Source organism: Poecile atricapillus, chromosome 2 (assembly GCF_030490865.1).
Source record: "Poecile atricapillus isolate bPoeAtr1 chromosome 2, bPoeAtr1.hap1, whole genome shotgun sequence".
Taxonomy (NCBI): Eukaryota; Metazoa; Chordata; class Aves; order Passeriformes; family Paridae; genus Poecile; species Poecile atricapillus.
In genome coordinates this window covers 103134552-103157887 of record NC_081250.1, presented here as the reverse complement: position 1 = coordinate 103157887, position 23336 = coordinate 103134552, and the positions used below count along the sequence as shown (strand labels likewise).

At 36.9% G+C, this 23336-nt stretch overlaps 1 protein-coding gene across 7 annotated transcripts in view; it reads left to right on the top strand.

Annotated features, from left to right (window-relative positions):
• PTPRM (protein tyrosine phosphatase receptor type M) overlaps positions 1–23336 on the top strand; it is a 449216-nt gene that overhangs the window by 273874 nt on the left and 152006 nt on the right. For 6 of the 7 annotated variants that reach the window (XM_058830647.1, XM_058830643.1, XM_058830642.1 and 3 more), the window contains exon 14: positions 22374–22506. In XM_058830647.1, coding sequence (XP_058686630.1) covers positions 22374–22506 — 133 coding nt within the window. Of the gene's footprint in view, positions 1–4866; positions 4942–22373; positions 22507–23336 lie in introns of all 7 variants that reach the window. The other variant, XM_058830649.1, reaches the window with a different exon arrangement.

Genomic DNA, 23336 nt, shown 5'->3' with positions numbered 1-23336 from the left:
TATATATATAGTAGAGTTGTAAAATTGCCAATTGCAGAGTACATACTAGCTATATACATTCGTAGTGAAAAATTGCCCCTTACTTGTAAGCAATTACCTTAACTTAATTGCTGTATAAAAAAGAAGTGGAGAAATCACGTTCTTCATTTTAATGAGACAGATCAGCTATATTTACTCAACTGTCAGCACATGACACTACCATTTGTGAGATGGATATGTACTCTTGAGACAGTACTGGCTATAGGTTTTGTCTCCAAACAGGGAAAGATAAACATGCTGCTGATCTGTTTATCTTTGGGGGCTAGATCTATCTGTGATTATCTTTGTAGTCTCACTTTTTTAGTACCTTTAGTTGGTGGCAACTTAAAAGCCTAAAAAGAAGTGACTAACTAAAAAGAAGTGATGGAATAGTACAGTTTACTTGGAGACTGTAGTAGAGGAACTGGAAGGAATGTGGTGCTGTGAGTAGGAACAGGTAATACCACCTGATAGTTAGGGCACCTGGCAGGAGCATGAAACAAAAACTGCTTTATCCATGTCCTTCTGCACCTTGCAGGAGATCATGATTGTCTCAGTGACTACCCCTAATGGAATTGATCCCACCATGATTTCCTTCACATGTAGACTTCGCAATTCCATCACCACCTCTAAGTCTAAATGGGGTGGATGAAAAGGTCATTACTTAAAAGTAACAGAAATGTTAGCATAAAGTTGTCCCCGTTGAAAGTTTGGATACTCCCTACTGTGACAAATACATTTTTGTGTCTCTTTGAACTCATTCTTGGCTTCTTTTCTTTTCCAAACCAAAGGAAGTAGTTTAAATTTTCATTTACTAACTGACTGCTTACTAAACCATAGAAATCTTTCAAATATATGAACTCAATCCAAATATAACACAGATGAGAGATTAATTCCAGATGCAGGTGAAATCTTGTATTGTTTTCAAATAGCTTCAGAGATATCAGGAATGAACTGCATTACACCAGAAATCATAATAGATTATTAGAGGAATGGATTTTAAATTTTTTGAAGATTTGTATTCCTGATCACTAAAGGATGTTCAACTATTTAAATTACTTGACTGACTGAAAATTTTTACTCTCTCATTTGAGGAGCGAGGGTAACTTTGTGGATTGGAATAGCTCCCATAGCAACAAGCTACTTTGAGCTAACCCATTTTGCAATGGAGATGTGAGAAATGCAGCTTTTATTTTAAACAAATCTTCCTACATTCCTGGTTTGAAAGCATGTTTCATATTTTTTCATAATAAAATAATGTTAGAAGTTGTTGTTAGGACTTTTTTTTTTTAAACAGAGGTATCCTTGAAGGTATTTATAGCCCCTGAAATAAAACTTTTCTTGGGGGGCTACTGTAAAGTACTGATTTCCATGATTTTAAACTGAATGCTTGTATTATATTTTAATCTGTATTAATTAAAAAAAAAATTAAATTAACACCATGGGATATTTTAATATGGTATTAAAAGTAGCTGTCTGCACAGATGTTTTCCCTTTGGTTCTAACAGAGATACTTAAGGGAAAAGCAGAATTCTGTGCCCTCTCTGGACCTTCCACATTTGGGTTAGAAAAAAAAACAGAAAAAATGCTCTATGTCTGTAGGTCAGGAATCACTATACCTGCATTGGGACAAGACTTAAAATCATCCTCTCTCATTCTCCTCTCCTGTTCAACGCCCACAAACAGCTCAGTACAGTAGCTCAGTACATTCATGTTGTTTGTACCCCAGTAAGCAACGCCTGCTCTGACCACTCTGTCAGATTTCTTAGACTTGCACAGTTTTCCACTGAGCTTTGAGACTGCAGTGTAGCTACTAGACAGTAAGCTACTTAAGCTCTATGTGCTTGTTATGTCCATCTATTTATGTGCCATAGTGCTTCTGACAAATAAGATTGGGAACACTCTCCAGAACTACATCTAGTTTTCACATACTAGTAGCATTCCCGGAATATTCATAATCTGGGCTTCTCTTATCTTGAGAAGTCCAAGTTTGGTGTTTTTTAAAGCTAGAGGAAGTGCTTCAGACCATTCATGTATAAAACTGGTCCAATCTTCTTTTGAATTAAGGTCTGATCCTAAAAATACCCACAGCCTTGTGTAGGCCATTGTAGATTCTACTGTTTGAGAAACCATATGCTTTCACAAAATCACAGAATATTCTGAATTGCAAGGGATCATCGAATCCAGCTCTTAAGTGAATGGCCCATATGGGGGTTGAACCCACAACCTTGGTGTTCTTAGCACCATGCTCTGACCACCTAGGCCCTAATCAAGTTAATGATGTACCTAAATTTGCACACAGAGTAGTCTCATTGACGACTTCACAACAATTCTGTCTTGAAGTAGACATGTAAGTATTTTACTAGATAAAGGCCTGTGCCCTTCCTAGGATCAAGGTCACTCAAGGCAACTTTCAAGATGCTGCTCCACTGAGCTAGCTGAGATTGGCCAAGCCACCTCATTACGGTTAGCCTGTTGGGAGTCCACCCTGAGGACTGATATGGGGATTCAGAGCATGTCACGAGCAGAGCTATGTCACTTGCTAGTTATATTCCCTTTAACTATCTCACCTCCAGATAGTGAAGTTGTTGGTGCCCTTAAGATCACTGAGAGTTGATTTTATCACTGTCATGCAGTGTTCATTCCATGGCCCACCATACACTTTTTAATTTTTTGTTAAAATAAAAATACATAACTGTAATATAAACATGATGTTTGTGTCCCAGATCCAGCAGAGCTGTTCTGGACCTTGAAAACACGTTTCCCTCCCATTGATGTCAGCGGGAATAATGTCTGTACTGTCAAGCATGTGCTCAACTGGCAGACACTAAACCTTGTTGCATGTTGTATCAGAGACCAAGTGCACCAGATAGTTTATTATCATATTGATAGGTTTCCTGTTAGAAGGGTACAGCCTACCTCCAGAAAAGTGCAGCCTAATTCTAATTCTGGGTCAAATGCATGTCTCAGGTCAGTAGCTTGATAGTACTTTCTCATTCCATCAAGTATATTTTAAACAACCGCAATTTGTACCCTTTTAAAATATGATCTTGTTTTATGACCATTACATTTTTTCAAACAAAACCTCTGCTAAATGTGTTCTTTTAGAGATCATATAAAAATCCTGATTGCAGTGATTACAAGTAAAAAAGTAGGATGAGAATGTTTGATTTTGTAGAGCTGAAGGAGAACCTCCTGCTTCTGATGAAGTCAAAGGAAGCCTTTGCCACTTTGACTTTGTTAGCAGAAGGATCATACAGCACATCAGTTTGATGTGGAGTCTCCTGATCTCAGTTTTCTTCAGAAAGGCTTCTGGGACCTCTGTGACTGTTTGGTGTATATACAAATGGGGAGACTGCAGGGTTTCCACTCCCATTATTTTTGACAAGATAATTAAACAAACAAACAAACAAAAATCAGGAATAGCTTTTTGTACCAGTGGTAATAAAGGTTGTCATATATTGCTTGAAATACAGCTTTCATATTCCTACTCTTTCTTCAAGCTAAATGACTAGAAAATCTCAACAGACTAAGTTGAAAACATTCCAAAACTCCTCCAAGTTTATTACTATCAACTTTGTGGTGGTTTGTGATTTATATTAAGACTATATTTCCTGATATGACTTACAACACTGTCTGGATAGAAACATCTTGATTATCTCCTAGGAATGCAGTTCTCAAGAGGGAGGCATCATTGTTCTAATTTTGCAATATTGGAAGGCTTTCATTAATTATGAGAGAGAAAAGGATATTATAATATTTTAAATCCAATAGCAACAGTACTCTAGAAGCTACTATCAACACTGCATTTCAGTGTTGCAGAGGGATATTTCAAAATATTATGCAGCAGCAGTTTTGAGTTTAATTGTCTGCAGATGGTAGATGATCTATTTTCCTCTCTCGCTGCCACATTTCTAATAGCACCCAGGCTGTTCTATGTAAATGAGTGATCTTTCATATAATTTTGTCCTTAATTTTCCAATATTTTTTCTTTGCATCATTCTCCAGCTGCATCATGTTGGATCTGACCTTTTAATTTTTTTTATATTCCTTAATATATATGTATCACAGCGTGCTTAACCATTTAGAGGCAATGATAGAACTGCCAGAAAACAAAGAAATAACAGATTTTATTAATGTGAGCCATGGTAATAGTTGTCTGTAGCAGACAGTGGTTGTTATAACTGTCAGAAAAGTCTGGATATTTCAGGGCAGGTCAGTTCAGGGTTTTCAGCTTTTTCTTGTGAACTTGAAACTCAGACCTCGGACAGTTACACACGTACCTAATTAAAAGTGTGCCACCTCTCAGTGGTCACTCTCTGTGTGCTGAGCATTAAGTATATGTGTAGTGTGCACATTTTTAGAACAGTGACCCAAGTGGTTACAAGAAAAATTAATCTTAACTAGCTCAAAAACGCTTTACATAAAAGTTATCTTTAAAAAATTGTAGGAGAAATGTAGTATTATGAAATAGGAAAATAAAAATGAAACTAGCTCAAATTACTTGGAGAAGTTCATATTTGAGTAATCTGAATAATCAGCTTGTGTTCACTTAGAAAGCTTAGTGCTGTGACTAGCAGAGCTGAAGAGCCTCCAGTTTCCTCAAATGCGGTAAATAATGTGCTTTGAGTCCTTTTCCTGAATGAAAGTCCCACGCGACAGCTTATTAATTTTCAGAATAACCACACTAACAACTGAAGATAAAAAGGAACTTGTGGGAGTTTTTTGGTTTTTATTTGTGAAGTTCAGACAATAAACGACTGACCAAGATTCTTCTTGCTGGCGTAGCTTCAGTCTGGCTTTTTTTTCCCTCATGCATGCTGACCTGGAACTCTTCCTTTGCCTTAGCTGCGATAATCGTGACTCAGCTTACAACACCATACATTCGCATCGCCCCTGCTGCAGGCGACGACCAGCTAACAGGTCAGATGTTCAAGTACAGACAAGTCATCACGCCCATTCTGTCTCTTTTTCTTTGGCTCCTTTTCCCCGACAGGTTCTTCTTTTTCTGCTCATAAACAGTTTTCCTGTGTTAAAAGTTCCTTTCTGTTCATAATTTCTTCCTCAGCTCCATTAAATTCAGTGGTGTGCTTGGCACAAAAACTTACACACACGTCCCTGTATGTACAACTCCGCTGCATGTGCTCATTGTGATTGTGAACTGTGGAATGTTCCTTCAAGCCTGATGTTGTAAAAAGATCTCATCTTGCTCCATCCATAAATTAAATGAAAGTTTGAATATAGATATATATCTGTGTACCTGTTTATTTTTTTCTCTGTTATTGGATCAAGGCAATAGAATTTCTAAATAATTTAGGCTCAGGAGTTGTATGTGCAAGTTAGGAGAAAGATCTAGTATTAGTAGGTTCAGATTTTTTTCTGTGTAGTGGTAGGAAGATCATGTTTTCTGGCAAAATTTCAATATGAAAGAAAATAAAGAAATAGATTCCTTTTTATTATGTCATACATGACTTCTAGGATTAAAATAAAACAACCTAGCATGTGACATAAGAGAATGAGCAAGACTTAAGGATTTAAAATCTAATAGTCAAAGTAAACTCAGTATTCAAGCGGAACCATTATTAGGCCATATGTGGCTTGAAGGATGGCTCAGAATATGCTAGAAAACCTCTATGAACCTGGAGATGTGATTGATTTTGTCAGAAAATAAACCCATGCCTAAAACCTTTCAGGGATTTGCAAACATTGTTATTTTCGAACAGAGCTAAAGAGCATTAAGTACTCTAGAACCTGAAGTGATAAAATATGTAATGGGGGAAGTAAACCTAGTCTGTCAGCTTTCAGTGTATGATAAGATCATTGCTTTTTTGAAGAATGCTGACATAGTTCCTTGGGAAAGCACATTGTTCCCATGTTGCTACCAGGGTGTCTAAGAGGAGTTCAGATGTCTGGTATCTGGGTACTGCTACAGTCAATGAGAGGCATTTCAATGATTCAGCTTAAGATAAGAGGATTAGTGACATGTCTGCTATAGCTTTTAATTCTGCAGTATGTGTAATAATAGCAAAGCTGAGTGATCCACAGTGCCCAAGTTACCTTGTCAATCAAGACAAAATTGCTGCATGTATACTTTCATTTTGTAATATTGTATGAACTAATCAGAATAACATACTTAGATGATGCCATTAAGTAGCTTGTTCTTGTTACTGCTGCTTGGCAGAAGCTGTGTCTGCATACATTTTTACACCTCAGTTATTTTTTTGTTTGACAATTCAAATAAAGCATTGAAGATACAGGATCTCTTTCATATCCTTGAATTACAACAAGTTTTTATATCTTCATCACAGGATTCAAATAAGCTTCTATATTTTTCCATGTGGAGATTGAAATGTTTCTCTTCTCATGTTTTGTTTTTATTGTTTCTTTCAATGCAAAACTGGGTAGCTATAGGTAACACTGGAGACATGCCCGTTTCATGGGAAGGAGATGGCTACAGTTCTTAACAGTGAGAGAAAAGAGATATAGCTAGCATAGGATAGCTGGCAAAGTATTTATTTCATTGCTTTGTCACTAGTGGCATTGACAGTCTGTGGTTGTCTGTCATATCTGTGAATTTCGTTTCCTTTTTCTTGAAAAGAAAATAAAGATGTTCTACCAGAATCTAATTTTGTAGTGAAAAAGAAAGTATCAGATTATACTCACCAACAGCATTTATAGCTATCTGTGAAATGTATTGGAAAGCCTTTGAAATGTCCTCATCATCTTCCCAATCCCATCTCATGTTTGAAAGACTCTGCTCAAAAGGAAAGAAACATCTTCCTCCTCATTTGCCACAACTACAATAACAAGCAAAGAAGCCTCACCCAGCCCACATGGTTGTCCCATGACAGCAACAAGAATTTCTGTTTTTTCTAGGGAGACATCCTGCCTAGGGGTCCTTAGGGCAGGATTTTCAGCTTCAGGGCAGTATAGCAATAATGAGACCTGCAGTAATGAGAAGCAAAAAGATTTTCTTAAAGGAGGTTTACAGAAACTGGACCACACATGCAGGACCTGGGAGTGATACATATTGTCCCCACATTTTTCTCCTATAAATTTCAAGACCGTAGAAAGGATTTACATATAAAAGGATTTGTTTATATGAAGGTATAGAGCTGTTTCTAACTGTAGTTACCACAAGCCCTACAGCTGTAACTGTTAAATGTCACTTAGCATTTTCTGTTCAGTGCTTTTTCCTCACTTCTTTGCTCAGAACCAAAGTAATTACATTTGAGATCAAGAAATTACTTTCATCTTTTAGCATTTGAGGAGATACATAAGCGGCAGTGGGAAGGTCAAGGATGGCATTTTCTGTTTCTTTACATTGGAAGTTGATGCTTTTTGCATAATAAAAATTTAAAATCTTGGCTGTATTCCTGAATATCGTTACCAAATTTGAAAGGTCTTCCTCTTCACGAATATCATGATAATACAGCTCTGCTTTCAAGCCAATTCTACTTGCACTCATTTCCTCCATCCTCGTCATCAGCTCATCTTGCCTCTTACTGGTGCAGTTTATAAACAATGCATTATTAATTTCTCTTTGTCCTTCCTTTCTCCTTCCTTTTTCATATAAAAATAACAGGTCTTCCGTTTATAGGATTACGAGTTAGTTGCCCTAAATATCTTGAGAGCCACTCCAGGTTGCCTTTGCAGCCTGTAGCAAAGAGAACTTTTTATTGCAGTTGCACTTGAAATACCCACAGTGTAGTTGTCCTTGAGTTATAGCATAAGATAACCTAGTGTAAAAGCAACTGTGTGATTTTGAGTCTTAGAAGCCAAAACAGGGAAATTAATTTATTAGTCAATGTATTATTACCAGTGATCCAATAACTTAGTAGCTAAGAATTTAAATTTAGTGGATAGTGTTTAGTTTTCAATGTTACCTTACAAAAAGTAGCTAACTTGAAATTTACTCAATTGACCCTGTCCTCCAACAGACAAGGAGAATATCTAACTGACTTACATCTGTCTGTGAGGAAAAAGGGTGCATGTTTGCATAACAAACACAGTTTAACATACAGTTGGAATCATGTAGGATGTTATCAAAAAACTTACCACACACAAATGTGACTGTATGATCTTAACTTCAAAGTTGAATAACAAATACATCTTTTTTGAGAAAGACTGAAATCATTTGCAGTTTGTTTCAGTATTTTGTAAGAGACACTTCATCTAATAGGTTTAAATTGGCCATATTTGGTATTCACTTGGCCCTCATATATTCTGTTCTCTCTGCATTCTGATAAAATAGCATGCTTGGAATCATAATTAGGGTGTTCATTCTGTCAGGCATTTTCTTAATTGTTGAAATATGTCTGAGATACTTGTATTTAAATTAAATTATTTCCATTTGTGATTTAGTGGAGCAGCCACTACTTCGCTGGATATTATTAAGACTGATTTCCATAGAACACCCTTTTTATGACCCATTGTTAATTACACATCCAGCTGCAAGAGAGAATTCTGTATTGTACATTCCTCATACATGAAATTCTTGGTGCAAATCAAATGCAGCAAGATCTGTCAGAAGTTTTGTAAAGTAACAGATACTTAACAATTGGGAAGTTTTGGTGGGGGTTTTTTTATTAAAAAGAAAGGGGCAAAAGCTTAAAACTTAAATTATTTTTTTCCTGCACACGTGAAGGTCTAGACGATCACCATATTTTATAAACTAGTTAAAAGCAGTCATAAAATAATCCCAGTTGGTTTCTTCTCCCTTATGAAGTTACCACCATAATAAAATATACCCCTTTCTTCAGATGTGAATTCAGTACATAGCAAGATTTATTTCTGTGTTCTGGGTCACATTCTGTTCTCAGCCATTCCACTGTAAAAGTGAAAAAAATTAACTGAAATCTTTGATTAAATCGCAAATTCATGGAATTTTTTCATGTCAAGGGATTTACTCCAGATTTGTACTGCATTACTGAAAATACAGTTTGTTTATTAAAAGATAAACCAACAGCATAAATTTGGAAAGGAGTGTTTTTGCTATTTACTTTGTTTTGCTTTACAATGCATTTGAGGTATAACAACATACGCTGGACAGACATTCACATTCACTTTTTCTCCATCCTGAACCATGTAACATTGATTTAGGTATATTCTGAATGCTAAAATGTGAAGTGCTATTTTGGGCAATGTAGAACCCACTATTTCCTAGTTGAGACAATTTCCTGCTTCAGTCTGTAATAACAAACCTACGTGCAGACACATCTGTCTGCAGGTTCAATACACTGTTTTAGAAGTTTATTCTTGTCTTGATACTTCCGGACAACATTTGCATTAGTTGGAATTGTGGATAGTTATCCAGGGGAGAATAAGCACCTGTGTGCTGTAATGTCAAAGCCATACTGCAGTACTGTTGCAAGGTCAAGTGATAAGGAGAGCAGAATGAGAATGGATCTGACACTCCAAAGTGAAATTCTAAGCCCATTTTTATGTGATGGCCCCAGCAATTGTTGTACAAATCGTTCAAGGATTCTGGTCTTCTTGCTCAGCTGGGCAGAATGCAAAACAAGGAAACGTTCCTACTTTCTGCAGCACTGGCTGAATGCATTTCAATGGGCTGGGGTGTCACTTGTGATTTATTGCCCATTTTTGTTCTTTTATGTGTTATATTTGTCATTTTTGCAGTGACAGTTTCATCTATAAAACAGCATAGTTACAAGAAAATGTTAAGAGGATACAGGAGTGCCATGGGAGCTGCTGTTTCCTTTTCTCCCTTTTATTTCCTCTAGTACATTACAGAGTCAAATGTCAGGTTTTCTGTAAGACAGTGCAGCCAAAGCATCTATGCTTTTAAGCATAAGTACATTTTCCACAGAGCAACTGAGGAAGAGCTAAAGTTAAACAATAAGACAAAGAAGGCCCAAAAATAATATTAGTAACTAACATTTCACAAATGGTGAAATAATCCATAATACAAATACAAGCCTTTGCCATCTGTACACAATAAAGAGCCCAACCTCATTAGAAGTCAGTTATCAGTGTGATTATATTAGTCATAATAAGTACTCCGCTTAAAGATTTAAAATAATGGTTCCTGTAACATTCTCTGGAAGTGGCACCCTCCCAGCTCTCCTGTATAAGTAGGAGAATAGGGAGGATAAACTGCTGAGGGTCTTGTCAGCAGTTTTACTCTGGCCATTGATGCTTCTGGTTGGCCAAGGGGATGTGGGTTCTTCAGCTGTGCTGGCGCTGCATCTTCAGAGCCAGTGTGCTAGGGACCTGGGACAGGAGCAGCTGGAGAAGATCCCATGAGCTAGAGGAAAGTATCAACCTTTCCCTACCCTTTAGGAAGGACAAGTAGCCTAGTTAGGTATGTTTTCCACTGTAGAAAGTGTTTGTCTTTTATTCAGAGGAGTTAAAAAGTTGGTTGCCACAGAAGTAATAGTCAGTCGTTGCAGGAGCTTTGTTACATCCCCCAAGAACAAAACCAGTCTGGAAGTTTGAGCCTTGCGGTACATACCTGAGAGAAAATTATGATTCCACGTGTCTAATATGTCTTTCATAAAGAGAGTCATACAAATTCAATGTAAGCCACTAAAGATGGGTCTGTTTGGTTCATTCTAGCTTGAAAAATAATCTGTTCTCTTAGTAATGTGTAATTTTCATGTCAGGATATCTGTGAGGCTGTTTGAGGTAGGGCTGGGATGAGAGGGAGCTTTTCTTAATCACATTATAGAGAATGGAAGCATAAAACCCAGTCATGAAAGTAATGATAGGAATGAAATGACCAGGATAAATTCTTTAACAAAGTGCAGGAATCTCTGCCATCTGTTTAGTACTGGTACTGGTCAGTATCACACCTTCTCCAAAATGTTTCAACATCAGCAATGTACAGAGAAGCAGAAAACTTAAAACAATGCAAAAATTCCAGTAGGTAATTTTTAGAGCATAGCTGTCATACAGTGTGTTATTTCATTTCTGTATTAAAAAAATATGCTTCTGATTTTAACATTTGAAAGAGAACATGTTTTGTATGTATCACAATAAAAAATTACGGAGAGACAAGGGAAGACAAAGAAACTCAGAGATATAAGTAGTAACTAAAAAAACCTGTGAATTTCAGTGTTTCCCACCTGTAGTTTTTGATTGTATTCATAAAATGCTAAGCAATTTGAATTTTAAGTTTAAATAAAATGTGGGACCAGTTGTGGGTAAAAATAATCTGTAGTTCTTCAAATCTGCAAATTTGGTGTTTGTACCACTGGAGAGTTTGACAAACGTTTGAGGCAATATTACGTGGATTGTTTCTGTTGTAATGTGTAGTGAGTGTTCAAATGTGTTACACATTTGAACACAACAAAGAGTAGTGCAGCAAAGAGGAGAGTAATACTGTCGGCTTTAAGCAAAAGTTAAGGAACATATCATCTTGGGCGAAATAATGTTTTGGCAATTTAACTCTAGTTTAGTTTCCTTGAAATACCTCAAATCTTACTAAGTATCTGAGCTACATTTGTTTGCTTGGGTAACAATTCAATACTATGCAAGCCATAACTGGAGTTATTGATGAGTTTTTAACACCTTCTTCAGATGATATATTGAAAATGTTCTTTTCAATAGGAAATGAACAATGGGAGTTTGACTGCAAGAACCAATGATTTTAGAGTTCTGGGAAAGACACTCAGGTTTATCTGTGCATTTTCAAGTCTTCATTTTTCAAAAATTTTGAATTTTCATTTCCTTCCCTTCATCTGATTTTCTATCATTGCTGAGCACAAAGAAGTTTTTGTGTACGTAGAAAATTCCCATGCAAATGGAAGCTGAGTCACAGTTTTTCATTAAAGTGAACAGAAATTGTATTGCATGGCTTTAAGCAGTCAAGAGGGGAAATAAGTACTATCAGGTTCTGTTTAAACTTTTGAGTTCATGTCAGAAGCACAAAGAGAAACAGAGGAAAAACAGTAAATTCTAATTGGTCAGAAGCAAACGAAGTATTCTATAAACCTCTTTTGAAGCAAAATAGTTGCACTCTTCAGTATGCTGTCATTGAATTAGACTGCTTCTGGTTATGAGTAAATGTGTCAATAATTAAAAGTGAAAAGAGCTGATGATAAAAATGACTCTTCAAGGCATTCTTAATCAAAGAGAAAAAGTGGAGATTTTCTTTTAACCCCTCAAACCTCCAGGAAATAAATAAAAAACAAAATGTAAATCAGTGATAATGATTCAGAGGAGGCCTAGTCTATTCTTGTCCCTGTACTAGAATATTGGTGCATTCAACATTATTTTGGTCTGAATAGGGTTTTTTATTGGCAATACTGTAAACATTTCTGAAATATGAACAAAAGAACTGCTACACTGTATGGCACAAAGACATATTTAGAATTCTGTGGAATTATATTTCCTTCGTTGTGCTGATTCTCCTTTCCAGTTCCTCTAGCTGACCTTCCTAGCCCCAAAACAGTTGATTCTGAAATAATTTAAAAGAAAAAAGTTTTGAGTGTTTTTTCTTACTTTTTATAAATTTATCACAAACATGTTTTTCTATTTCTTCATGTATCATTACATGTATAATTCCATTTATTTGTTAGTAGAATTAACTGTGTTATGCTTTCTTCCAAGAAAATATGTGGGTAATGAATAATGAGAAGTAAATTCCAAATGATTGTTTTTGAAGGATTTCTGAAGAATCCTTCATAAGGATTGCAGTGTGAAGGGAGGTGGGTAGTGGAAATCACCAGGAAAGTCAGCCTCATCTGTGAGCCAGTGGTAGCACAGGCCAAAACATCCATGGGTGTTCAGACTTCCCACAGGCAAGGATTCCCATATACTGCATTACCCTCTGCCTCTCTCCTCCTAATGGCAAAGTAACCAAGCCTTCACTGACTTTCCATTTGGAGCCATTCCTCTGCTTAAGTCCTTGGCTGACAGCGAGATCAGAAGATAATAGGTCACTCTGCTGCTTCTTACCCATAGCTTCAGGTTGCTTTGTTCCCATGCTGGATGCAATCCCTTTCATTGAGGGATGGAAAATAAAACAGCTGTGTTTCTCCAGGCCAAAAACATCTAGTTCTGTAGCTGAGTTTCACCCTGAGTAGGTCAGCTCCAGAAACATTACTGTTTGATCTGATTTCACATCTTCCAGGCTTGGTAGAAGGCAGTTGAATACTAGAAAAACACATTTTATCTCCCCTGAAGAGGGTAGTCCTCTTCAGTCCTCAAATCCACACCTTTCCTGTTTCTAGAAAACAGCTGAAATAAATTCTCAGTGGTGCCTGGTATTTCTTGTCATGTCTCACTATATTTTCAGGAGGAGATCTAGTGTTGAAAGCATGGGACTCAACAAGAGGTCTCCTTCAGCAATAAGTGAAAGTCAAATTACCCTTGGTGGGGCTGATGATGAATCTTCCACTTCTTCTATAGGGATGTCCTGAAAGTGGTGCTGACTTGCTTAGAAAATACATTAGGTATGGACAGGATCAATCCCGATTGTCTGCTTTCATTTTCTTAGTGCTAATTTGAGAGTTACTCTTCTACCCTGAGTACTGTTGGTTTGAGGCTGTGTAGAGAGCCATAAAATGAAATGGTTTAGGTCTAAAGACTACCCTTGTACATTACGTACCTCTGTGACTTCTTGTTCACTAAAATCAGGGCTATAAGATGCAATTGCATTTCCAGTGGCTGCAAGTGGGAACTCTTCCACAGAGCATCATCTGGGAACAAGCCTTAAGTTCAAAGTACTGGGATATCTGCAGTTTCAGCCCTTGTTGGTGCTTCTTTTCTCAGACCTCCTCATCCTTATTCAGTATGAGCTCTACATGCATACAGCTAATTTGATGCAAGTATATTCTCATTACTCCTCAGTCAACCTTGATTAGAAACGTGTGTCTCATCCTGGCCATTGTTGTGTTTGTGTAGTTAGAGAGTAGTTGGTAAGAAAGCCAAATTTCATCTTTCCACAGAAGTCAGGAGGATTTCAACTTTTATTTCAGTGGCAGGATGTGTTTTAAAATATGCTGCCATTGTTTTTCCATTTGTTGGCATAGAGGTCTGTGATGTGCACCACTGTGGCTGCTTCTTTGGCCATACATAGTAAGTACTTATAAATATGTAACCATCCTTTTTTCTTCATTAAATATACTAAAGTGTGTGGGAGTACCCTTTAGGGCTATTTGAAAGCTTAAAGTTCCAAGCAGCTTATATTTTTTTTCCTTACTAAATTATTTCTTTCCAAGAAGGAGATACGCTGTGTCTGTATATTTGAGACTTGTTAATAATTTCTGGTTATGGTACAGCTATTGAGTGTGCTTTAAACATCCTTTAATGATCTCAGTGCTATTAAAGAGTGAGGGCTTACATTTTTTTCTAGAACGAATGAGGGCTTCCAATTCCTTGGGTGCCCACTAGAGAGGGAAATTTTTATGAATTTTAATTATTTAAATTTCTTTGCTTAAAAGAAAAAGGCAAAGAAAAGCCAGCAGAAAGGATGGTGGCTTTGTTTCAAAGGATAAATGAGCTGTGTATCAACTCTTGATTGCTTGTTTTAAGTCTTTTTTTTTTAAAAAACCCACAGTCTCCAGAAAAAATCCAATGTAAATAGTCTGGATTAAAATCCTGTTTGAATTAGATTGTGATGAGATCAAAAGTCAGACTGGGAACTTCATTTGTTTTAGGCATGTTTTGTAAAGAACTTTGTTATTCCTGACAACCAGAAATGCAGATGTTTAACCAAAGTCATCTTTCTACTCACATGTACCACCATGAATCATCCACCAGTGAGAGACACATGTCATGTGATAGTCAAATGAGTCGTATTCATCAGTGAAATAGTTCTTTGCATGTCTTTTCATGCAGTTCTTTGTCACTTATATTTACATTTTCATAAAGACTATCACAAACAAAATTAATAATTCATAACTATTGTTACACAGAAGAACCTTATTTTGATACTTGCTTCTTACCATAGACCTTCTAACAAGTCTGCGTTTTCCTGTATTTAAAAAACCACCAAATAAAAAATATACCATATCACCATGATTTTCCATGATCATAACTTGCAAAGAAAATACTCTTCTGCTAAAATGTAAGTGCTGCTTGCCCTCTTTCCCAGACTTCAAATAAAAAGAGTGGTGAGCACATCACAGGAGGGAAAATCAGACTTTGTTGATTTCAACACTTAAATGACTCCTATGTGTAGCAAAACAGAGGGAAAACATACTCTCTGCCATGTAGAAAAAGCAGTTTGTACATGAGCACTTCCAAGAGAAACCAGGAACAGAAAGGAAAAATATTGTAAAAAGAGAAGTAAACAGACCTTACTCTTGTGACAATTCCAAAACTAATATATTCAAGACATGGGCTAGAGACAGAAAACTGAAAAAAACTGATCAAAACCACCTTCTGGCACAAAGTGTACCCTGCCCAACAACACCTCATAACTTCTACCATATGGACAAAAAACTGCAGTTTTGAAGGAGAATGAGGAGTGCTGACTGGAAAGCCAGCAATGAGGATGGCAAGGGAGACCTCTCTCTCCTAGCTGGAGTTCTACCAGGAGTAATAAAACAAAGACTTTGTTAGCAGAATACATGTTGGCTAGCAGATGAGGACTGAATGCCAGTCACATACAGTGTAAACAAAAGAGCCAGGGTGGTAATTCATTTCATCTACAGATCTGTAAGTGTTTTGGGTCTTCTCCAAGACAGGCTCAAATCCTGGCATCTGGAATGAACTTGAAACTCAAATAAAAGTGTGTCGAACTGGCTCATCTCTCACAGCATCAGTAATGCTGCTACTACAGATTAATAAATAAGGATACCATTTTTTGCAGCCATGGGTGAGATGAAGGGAGAAAGGCTGTTTCTGGACATTTTACACTGCTGCCCTGTTGCAGTGTATATTGCAGTTTGTGATACAGGATTGCATTTTCTGTTGGTCATTTGACATATATAAGGACCTACCTCTGTGAAGCACCTGCTTTCATACCAGGAGAGACATATCAGCATTCTTTCTTATTTTGTCATACTGCATTTTGTCCCAGCCCTTTTCTTTTGGCCACTCTGCTTTTCCTACTTCTATGTTAATGAGCCTTTCTGTTGCTTCCTTCCTTGAAACACCCCGACCAACATTACCAATTAAAACATTTGTAAGTCCCCCAAATCACTCCTGAAGATCTGTTTCTATTGTGGAACTAACTAGAAATGCTGAGTGATACCAGCTAGTTAAAAGAGCAGGAAGGATAGAACTATTTGGCTATTGCAAATGCATCTTTCTAGGGGTTTTTGCCTCCCCCTTCCCCCCGTGATTGCTACACCTGCCTATTACAGCCTAGCTCAGCTAGGTTGTGTGCTTTTAGTGGCAGAGATTACTTAGCTGTGTGCCTGCCCTGTTCTTAGCACAGTGGGGCTCCCAGTCTGATTTACAGCTTCTAGCTCCTACTATCATACAAATAATAGAGAGTAATAATGATAGTAGCCTCTGTAATTCATGTTGTCCTTGGAAAGCGTGGGCAGAGTCTTTAAAGCCAAGTTCTCTGATCTTTTCAGTCTTCTCACTTTGTGGCAGGGACAATAGGATCCTAGTGATGGGTGTTCCAAGGAAGCATCATACTTCTCTGCCTCTCTTCTGCCTTGTACCATTTTGCATGATTTCTGCCACCTAATCACGGTGCAACTGTCACACAGGGGTATAATGTTTCATTTTCCTGACTCGCTCTGTGAAATAACTCAAAAGTAGGTGCTGAGATGCGATAGTTGAATCTCACTGCCTGCATAAAAAAATCACAGGGTAGTTACTAACTCAAAAGTTGGTTTCAAATTTGACTGGAAAATAGGGTGAACTAACTGTATTACTGCCTTAAAGCCTTGTAAGGTTAGCCATTACATCAGTCACTGAAACACCTGTGGATGAAATGTAGTTGGAAAGGCTTGCAAGTGTCTTACCAATCAATTACCTTTTGAGGGTGCACAGCTGCAGAAAGGAAGTAAAAAAGGCAGGAACTATGGTCAGCCTTGAGTGGGGGAAATAAAATGAAACTGGTCTAGTTAATTAATGGAAGGGATTATTTTTTCATGTAGAAGAAACATCTGAATTTTTTAAAGAATGCTTTAGACAAAACAAGCTTTAGCTATTTTTTACTAGTAACATATCTTATATGTTATATATATGTTTATATCTTGTCCCTCTCTTCATAAATATGACCAGCAGTGCCTAGACTTTTGAGACGGGATTATTTTATTGGTTATTCCATTCTGCAAAATGGTCAGTCATTTCTAAGTACATTTTTTGGGGGAAAGAAATATTGAATAGCAAGTCCAAACTTTGTTCATTTACAAATGGAGGAGAAAGAGAGTTTATTCAGTTTGGTAGAGGTCCATTTTTTTTACTGGAAAACATTTTCATTTTTCTTGAAAACAAGATAGTGATTGCCTCTAAATTAAAGGAATTATTATCTTGCTCATATAATTCATTCACCTTAACTTTCATTTCAGTGATAAGTAGTTCTGCTGCAACCTTTTCTATCCACAAGCTACCATTCTCTATGAAGTTTTGAGGTTGATGATTGCATGATACTTGCGCCTTCTGAGAGAGAAAGGAAAATTTTCCAGCAAAGGAAGTGGCAGAACTAGAAATTCTTCAAGGATAGAGGAGGAATTTTTTTTACCCAGTCTTCTAACCCATTGTGTGGAAATAGAAATTGAGCTACACAGACTCATCTAAGAATTCAAACTTGGCAGACGCTAATACAGCAACTAGAATATAATTCAGTTCTCATTCTGAAGAGGAAGTAACACGCCGTGAACTGGCGGAGTAATGACTCAACTTCAGAGGAGATTCCAATATTAAGAAAAAGTTAATGGAATAGGTCTGAGAGTAAAAACTAAATGAAGTAGTATCTTTAGATGTTTCATGGGTACCACTTAAAAATACTATTACTGTGGCTTGCAAAGTATGGAAGAAAATGGGATCCATGAGGAAAAGTCCTAAGTCAGGCCAGCTGAATGCCATTTGTTGTAAGTGAAGGAAAAGAAACATATTTCACATTTTAAATGCTACTGGGAGAGACACTAGGAATGGGAAATAAGTCAGTAAAAGGGAAATTGTAGTAGCTGAGATTAACTAGAAAAATAAATATCGAAGGGTATGGAACCAAGCAATGTTACTGTCTTCCACTGTATTCAGCACAGGAAGCTTGGGAAAATACTTTGCTGGGTTTTGTAGCACCTTAGGGTTTATCTTCAAGTGTATCTCTCTGTTTTTCACTTCTGACAGGAAGCACTCTAGTTTGTTTTCATCAAGTAAAGACTTTCCAAAGTCAGCACCTTAATCTTTTTTAAACTGGCAGGAAGCATCTCCTTGTCCTTTCATTTTCTAAGCAGCTCCCTTGAGCTATCCTGCACTCGCTGCTCTTTAGTGACCTATTGTCTTTCTAGAGTTTCACCACAGTTTATATGTCAGTTTAGCCTTGATTCTTGCAGCTCCACTAGCCCAGACAATCTCAAAAAAGAGAAGTGAGGTTTTGTATGCAAGGCTTGAAGTCAGTCATCTGTATGCAAGGGTGGAATTAAAATCTTAAAAGTAAAACAAGCAAAAAATCCAAGTAAATCATTAGGTCCAGTGTTGTGAGGAAAATTCAGTGGGCACAGCACAGTTGTTTGTGTCAACTTAATGACCTGTTTTCATTAAATACATATATTTTACTATAGGCACAGAATTAGTCTTGTAGCTATATATTCTTAAAGGCTCCAGGGCAATCAAGGAAATTAAAAATTACTGTGTCAGACAAAGAAGTTGAAACAACAGTAATAAAATAAAGAGATAAACCACTAAGACTAGATCATCATGATAAAATAGTGTATCAGTAACACTGTTTCTGTAATGATAGATTACATTTCACTCAATATTTTTAGCATCTGTCAGTACAGCGGAGTAAAAGAGAAATTAAAGAACCTCTTTTTTTTTAAGATTCCAATGGTACTTTTCCACATCTCTCTTGAAAACATACAAACAAAACCAAATGCACAAATGGACATTGCAGTTTATCAGGAGGCAAAATGAATTTCAGAACTACTGCCTGAATTGCCTCCCTCCCCTTAGGCACAGCTCATGCTTCTCTCCGTGGTGCCTGTGCAATTGCCTGGGTGGATATGGGTTCAAAGTCAGTTAAGAAGTAATTATGAGGTGAGAGGCAAATAATCACTCAATTAACAGTCAGAAACATGGGAGAAGTACAGTTACACTGCTTGTCATAGCTAATGCACTTTAGTATTTAATATTAAATGCTGTTTGGTATGTTTATTAAATGCATGGAGTCAGTGTTGGGGAAGCAGCTGTTGAATACAGTGCTAGATGGTATAATTTAGCAGAATTCACATAGGACTATGAAGAATTTCAGTGGGACAAATGCAAACCAAATGAAGAGGTAGTACCAACTCAAATTTCAGTCTTGATAAATGCTAAAATATAAGTTTTAATGGCTTTTAACTTGTAAAGGGTTCAAAGCTGAAGACTGCATTGAAGAAAGGGATGCATGATTCACTGTAAATAATACACTGTAAAAAACTTTCAGTGTCCATCTGATGTTGAAATAAAATCAAACAGAATGCTAAGGGATATGAAGAGCTGATTAGAGCACAGCAATTTTCTGAAATCCATTTGTAGAAAAACTGAGGTATGTTAAATGAATAAACAGCATTAAATAAAATGCAGAATGGTAATCCCAAATTTCTAATAGTAAAAGACTCAAGGAATGTTCAAGAAAGATGAAAGTTCTTTTCATTTACCCAAATGGATTTTGGAAACCACTAAGAACAACATTTTGTCAGCAAATAAATAAGCTGCTGAATGGAAATAAAGGAGAATTGAGATAATGCCAATATTATTTTATAATAATTAATGATAGGATACTTAAATAATGAACGTCATTAATTAAAATTTAAAAGGCTTGTTAAGCATCATGCTTCTAGTTTAAGATAACCTGTAAGCAATACTGAGTCCATCTCTGTGAGAAACTGTACTCTATTTTTAACTTGGCATTACAGTTCTTTTCATAGGCAATTTGAGACGATTCCTCAGTTGGATAATCAATAAATGATGCAATATGGGAGTTCAAATGTCCTGATGTTGGGCTCTGTGCCACTTCCTGTCTAAGCTCTGGAGATTCTGCATTAGTGGCAGATTCGCCAGCTTGTTCAGTAGTCCCAACATGATAATGCTTTGTGTGATGGAAGGCATTTCATCAAAGTTGTGCTCCATCGAATGCAGACAACGTGTGTGCTTTGAATATGATTTTGGTACTATCTCCTCTGCATAGTATAAGTGTAGCTGGTTCCACTGAGCTGAGGACCATGAGCTGCTAAGGAGAGACATGACACTGATGGGCACGTTGGATAGCACCGGAAATGGTTGCCTTTACTTAATTTCACTGTCTGGCACTCATATTCTCAAAACTAATGCTGGAAGCCTTAACGAAAGGAATGACACCATAAGGCAGAAATTGTTTTTAGCAAGTCATTACTGATGAGTATTCCAGTTGGCTGGGGTAGCCTGAAGGAGATAATGAAGAACAGGCTCTGGAAGGAACCAGTCTTAGAAGCTACTGAAAAGATACTACTTGCTATTGACTTAACATCCTTTCTTTCTTGGGTTTTAGATTTAAAAGAGAGCTTTGGAGTCCTTCTTATGTCTTACCATTTGCATCATACTTGATTCACTGCTTCCTGTTGGCCACGTTCAGCTCAACAGCTGCTTTTTGCATGAACATGCTCTAGATATCTTCTAAATATCTACTGCAATTTTGAGTTCTGTGAAGAGTACAGCAATATAGAGTTTTAAAAAAGTATTTGTATATAATACAGGAAAATAAAAATAGAACTGTTTACTCATACAAAGTATGAATCATCCTTTATTCATACAAAGTAAGGATTTTAACAATTCAGAAAAATGTGTGTGTGTGTTTCTTTCAAACTATTATTCTTATGGGACTGGGCACAGGGACAGCAAGCACATCATCTCTGATTTAGCACTCCTGTCAAGTACCCTGGCCAGGATCTTCCAAAGAGCCTGGTTCCTTCAGTTAGCTCTAGATATGTTTTGAGTAATGGTTATCACCTTTTCTGGCAGGTTTTTCTGGCATTCCTCTTGGCAAGGAGTTTTGAAGATGTAGGCCAAAAGTGTAAAAAAGTGCGAGCACTCAGAAATACTCTTCATCTTAGAATATCCTGGTTAAAATTGAGAAGAAACATTGATAATGTTTTCATTCAGTTTTTCAGAAAATAGCACTTTGTGTAAATTGGCCATTAATTTGCATCTTTTCCAGAAAGAGAAAGTGAAGAAACAAGTAAAATATAGTTGGTACTGTCAGAATCCTCTCTGAAACCCAGTTAGTGTGACACAAGAATGTGGTCTTAAAAGATTACAATTCACTTAGGATTTACTCTTCCTTCTCCCTTCCCAAAAAAGCTATAGCAGGAAAGCGAATCCCTGTGTCCACTTTATGGCATGGTGCCTCAAATGATGAATGCTGACACATTTTGATTAAAAAAAAAAAATGGAAATCCATAAAAAAATAAAATCAGCTTAGTGAATTGAATGTTGCTTCCTTAACATTTTTCATCCTGAACTCATTTAGTAGGGGAAATGGATATTTCATCAGACATGGATTTGACGTTCCATCACATTATACAGTAAACAGTACAAATGATGTTATTTTTTTTAAATGGAGAAGCTGGAAGAGCTAAGACAGTAGCTGCTGTAAGGCACTGGTTATCTCATTTAAACAGATATTAAATGTAGGTGCCAGTGGTGTGATCATCAGCTGCTTCCCACTTTGTGAATAAATTGCTTAGAAGGAGTCTTTTTTCCTACCAGATGTGACCTAGATTTAGATTTCCAAAGGCAAAAAAAGTCTATTGTGTAAAAAAACAATTGTGGGTAAAATGCATGGTAAATGAGCTTATCTCACTTTTCCAGGTGTTTAAGCTAATATGTTATGGAATTACAGCTTCATTTATGAAAAATAATTGAGGAAAATGTTCCAGCAAATCAAATTTGGATAAAGGCTTAGTATAGTTATTGTGTTGTTAGCAAGTTTCTAAATGGAAGAAAAGGGAGCCAGCGCAGATAATAAAAATATAGAAATTTGTGAATCTGTGAAGAGGCTTCTGCAAAGGGTCAGGGCTGGAAGGGGTATCCTACCTGTATTGTGGTCCTGCAAAATGTCTTGGAACAATATAAAGAATTCTATTCCTGACAATTCATATGAAAGCAGGGTTTTTTCTTAAAAGACCAAGCATTGATATCTGTTGGCCCTGGCTAAGATTAATGACATTAGTAGAGTAAGGGTATAAACATTAAAATTCTTTATTCTTTTTCTCATTCCTCTTTTTCTTTTATCGATTCCATAGGGGCTGCCACTCGAAAACCAGACCCGGAGCCTGAGAAGCAGACAGACCATACCGTTAAAATTGCTGGAGTCATTGCAGGCATCTTGCTGTTCGTCATTATATTTTTGGGGGTCGTGCTGGTAATGAAGAAAAGGTGAGCAATTAGTGGATGTTTTCTATGTCCATATTCATATTGCATCTCCTACAGCAGTACTCAGTTTGCTGTTGGTAAAAGTGTCCAGCCACCTTCGTACCCTCTGAGAATCAATGTTTGTGTCTTTGTTTCATATATAACAACTCGAGGTTAATGATTCTAGCACTTCTTACACCAGTACTGCATGATGGACTCTAATAACAGGAGAGTATCTTGTCCTGTGTGAGTCTCCACCCTATTCAACAGATCGGCTGGAAGCTAGGTGTAGTTTCATTCTTGCATGTAGAAGAAATCTTTAGTCAAACAAGAGCTAGAGGTAAGGTAATTTCTGCTAAGAATGAGGTCTGTATTGTTCTGCATAAACTTCATTCCCTGAAAACAAAGGAAAATGTTACAATGGTGCTGAATGTTTCCAAATGCTGGTTCAACACATTCATGCATTGAGATTGTTTTGCTTTGAATATGATTTGAAAACTACTACAGTATTAGAAGTGTAAGGCTTTTAAAACTGCCTTTCTCAACACTGTAAGAGGTAAAATAGTAACAAGAAAAATATAGCTAGGGAAGTGGCACAGATAAGGAAAAAAACCCATATGATCTTAGAAGCTTAGTCTAGATTGAGAGAAATTAATTAGCAAATAGAATTAAGGTTTTAGCTTCTATAATGAGCAATGTGAGATTTGCAGCTCTTAGAGGTGAGGTTGGGAATCTGTGAGTGCTGCATAAAGGGGCTGAGTGACAAATTCTCCTTCCATGTCTGCCACAGTCTCCCTACCCTGTCCCATAACCCCTCACCTCCTTGCTACTGCCCTTGAATTATCCCCTTTTTT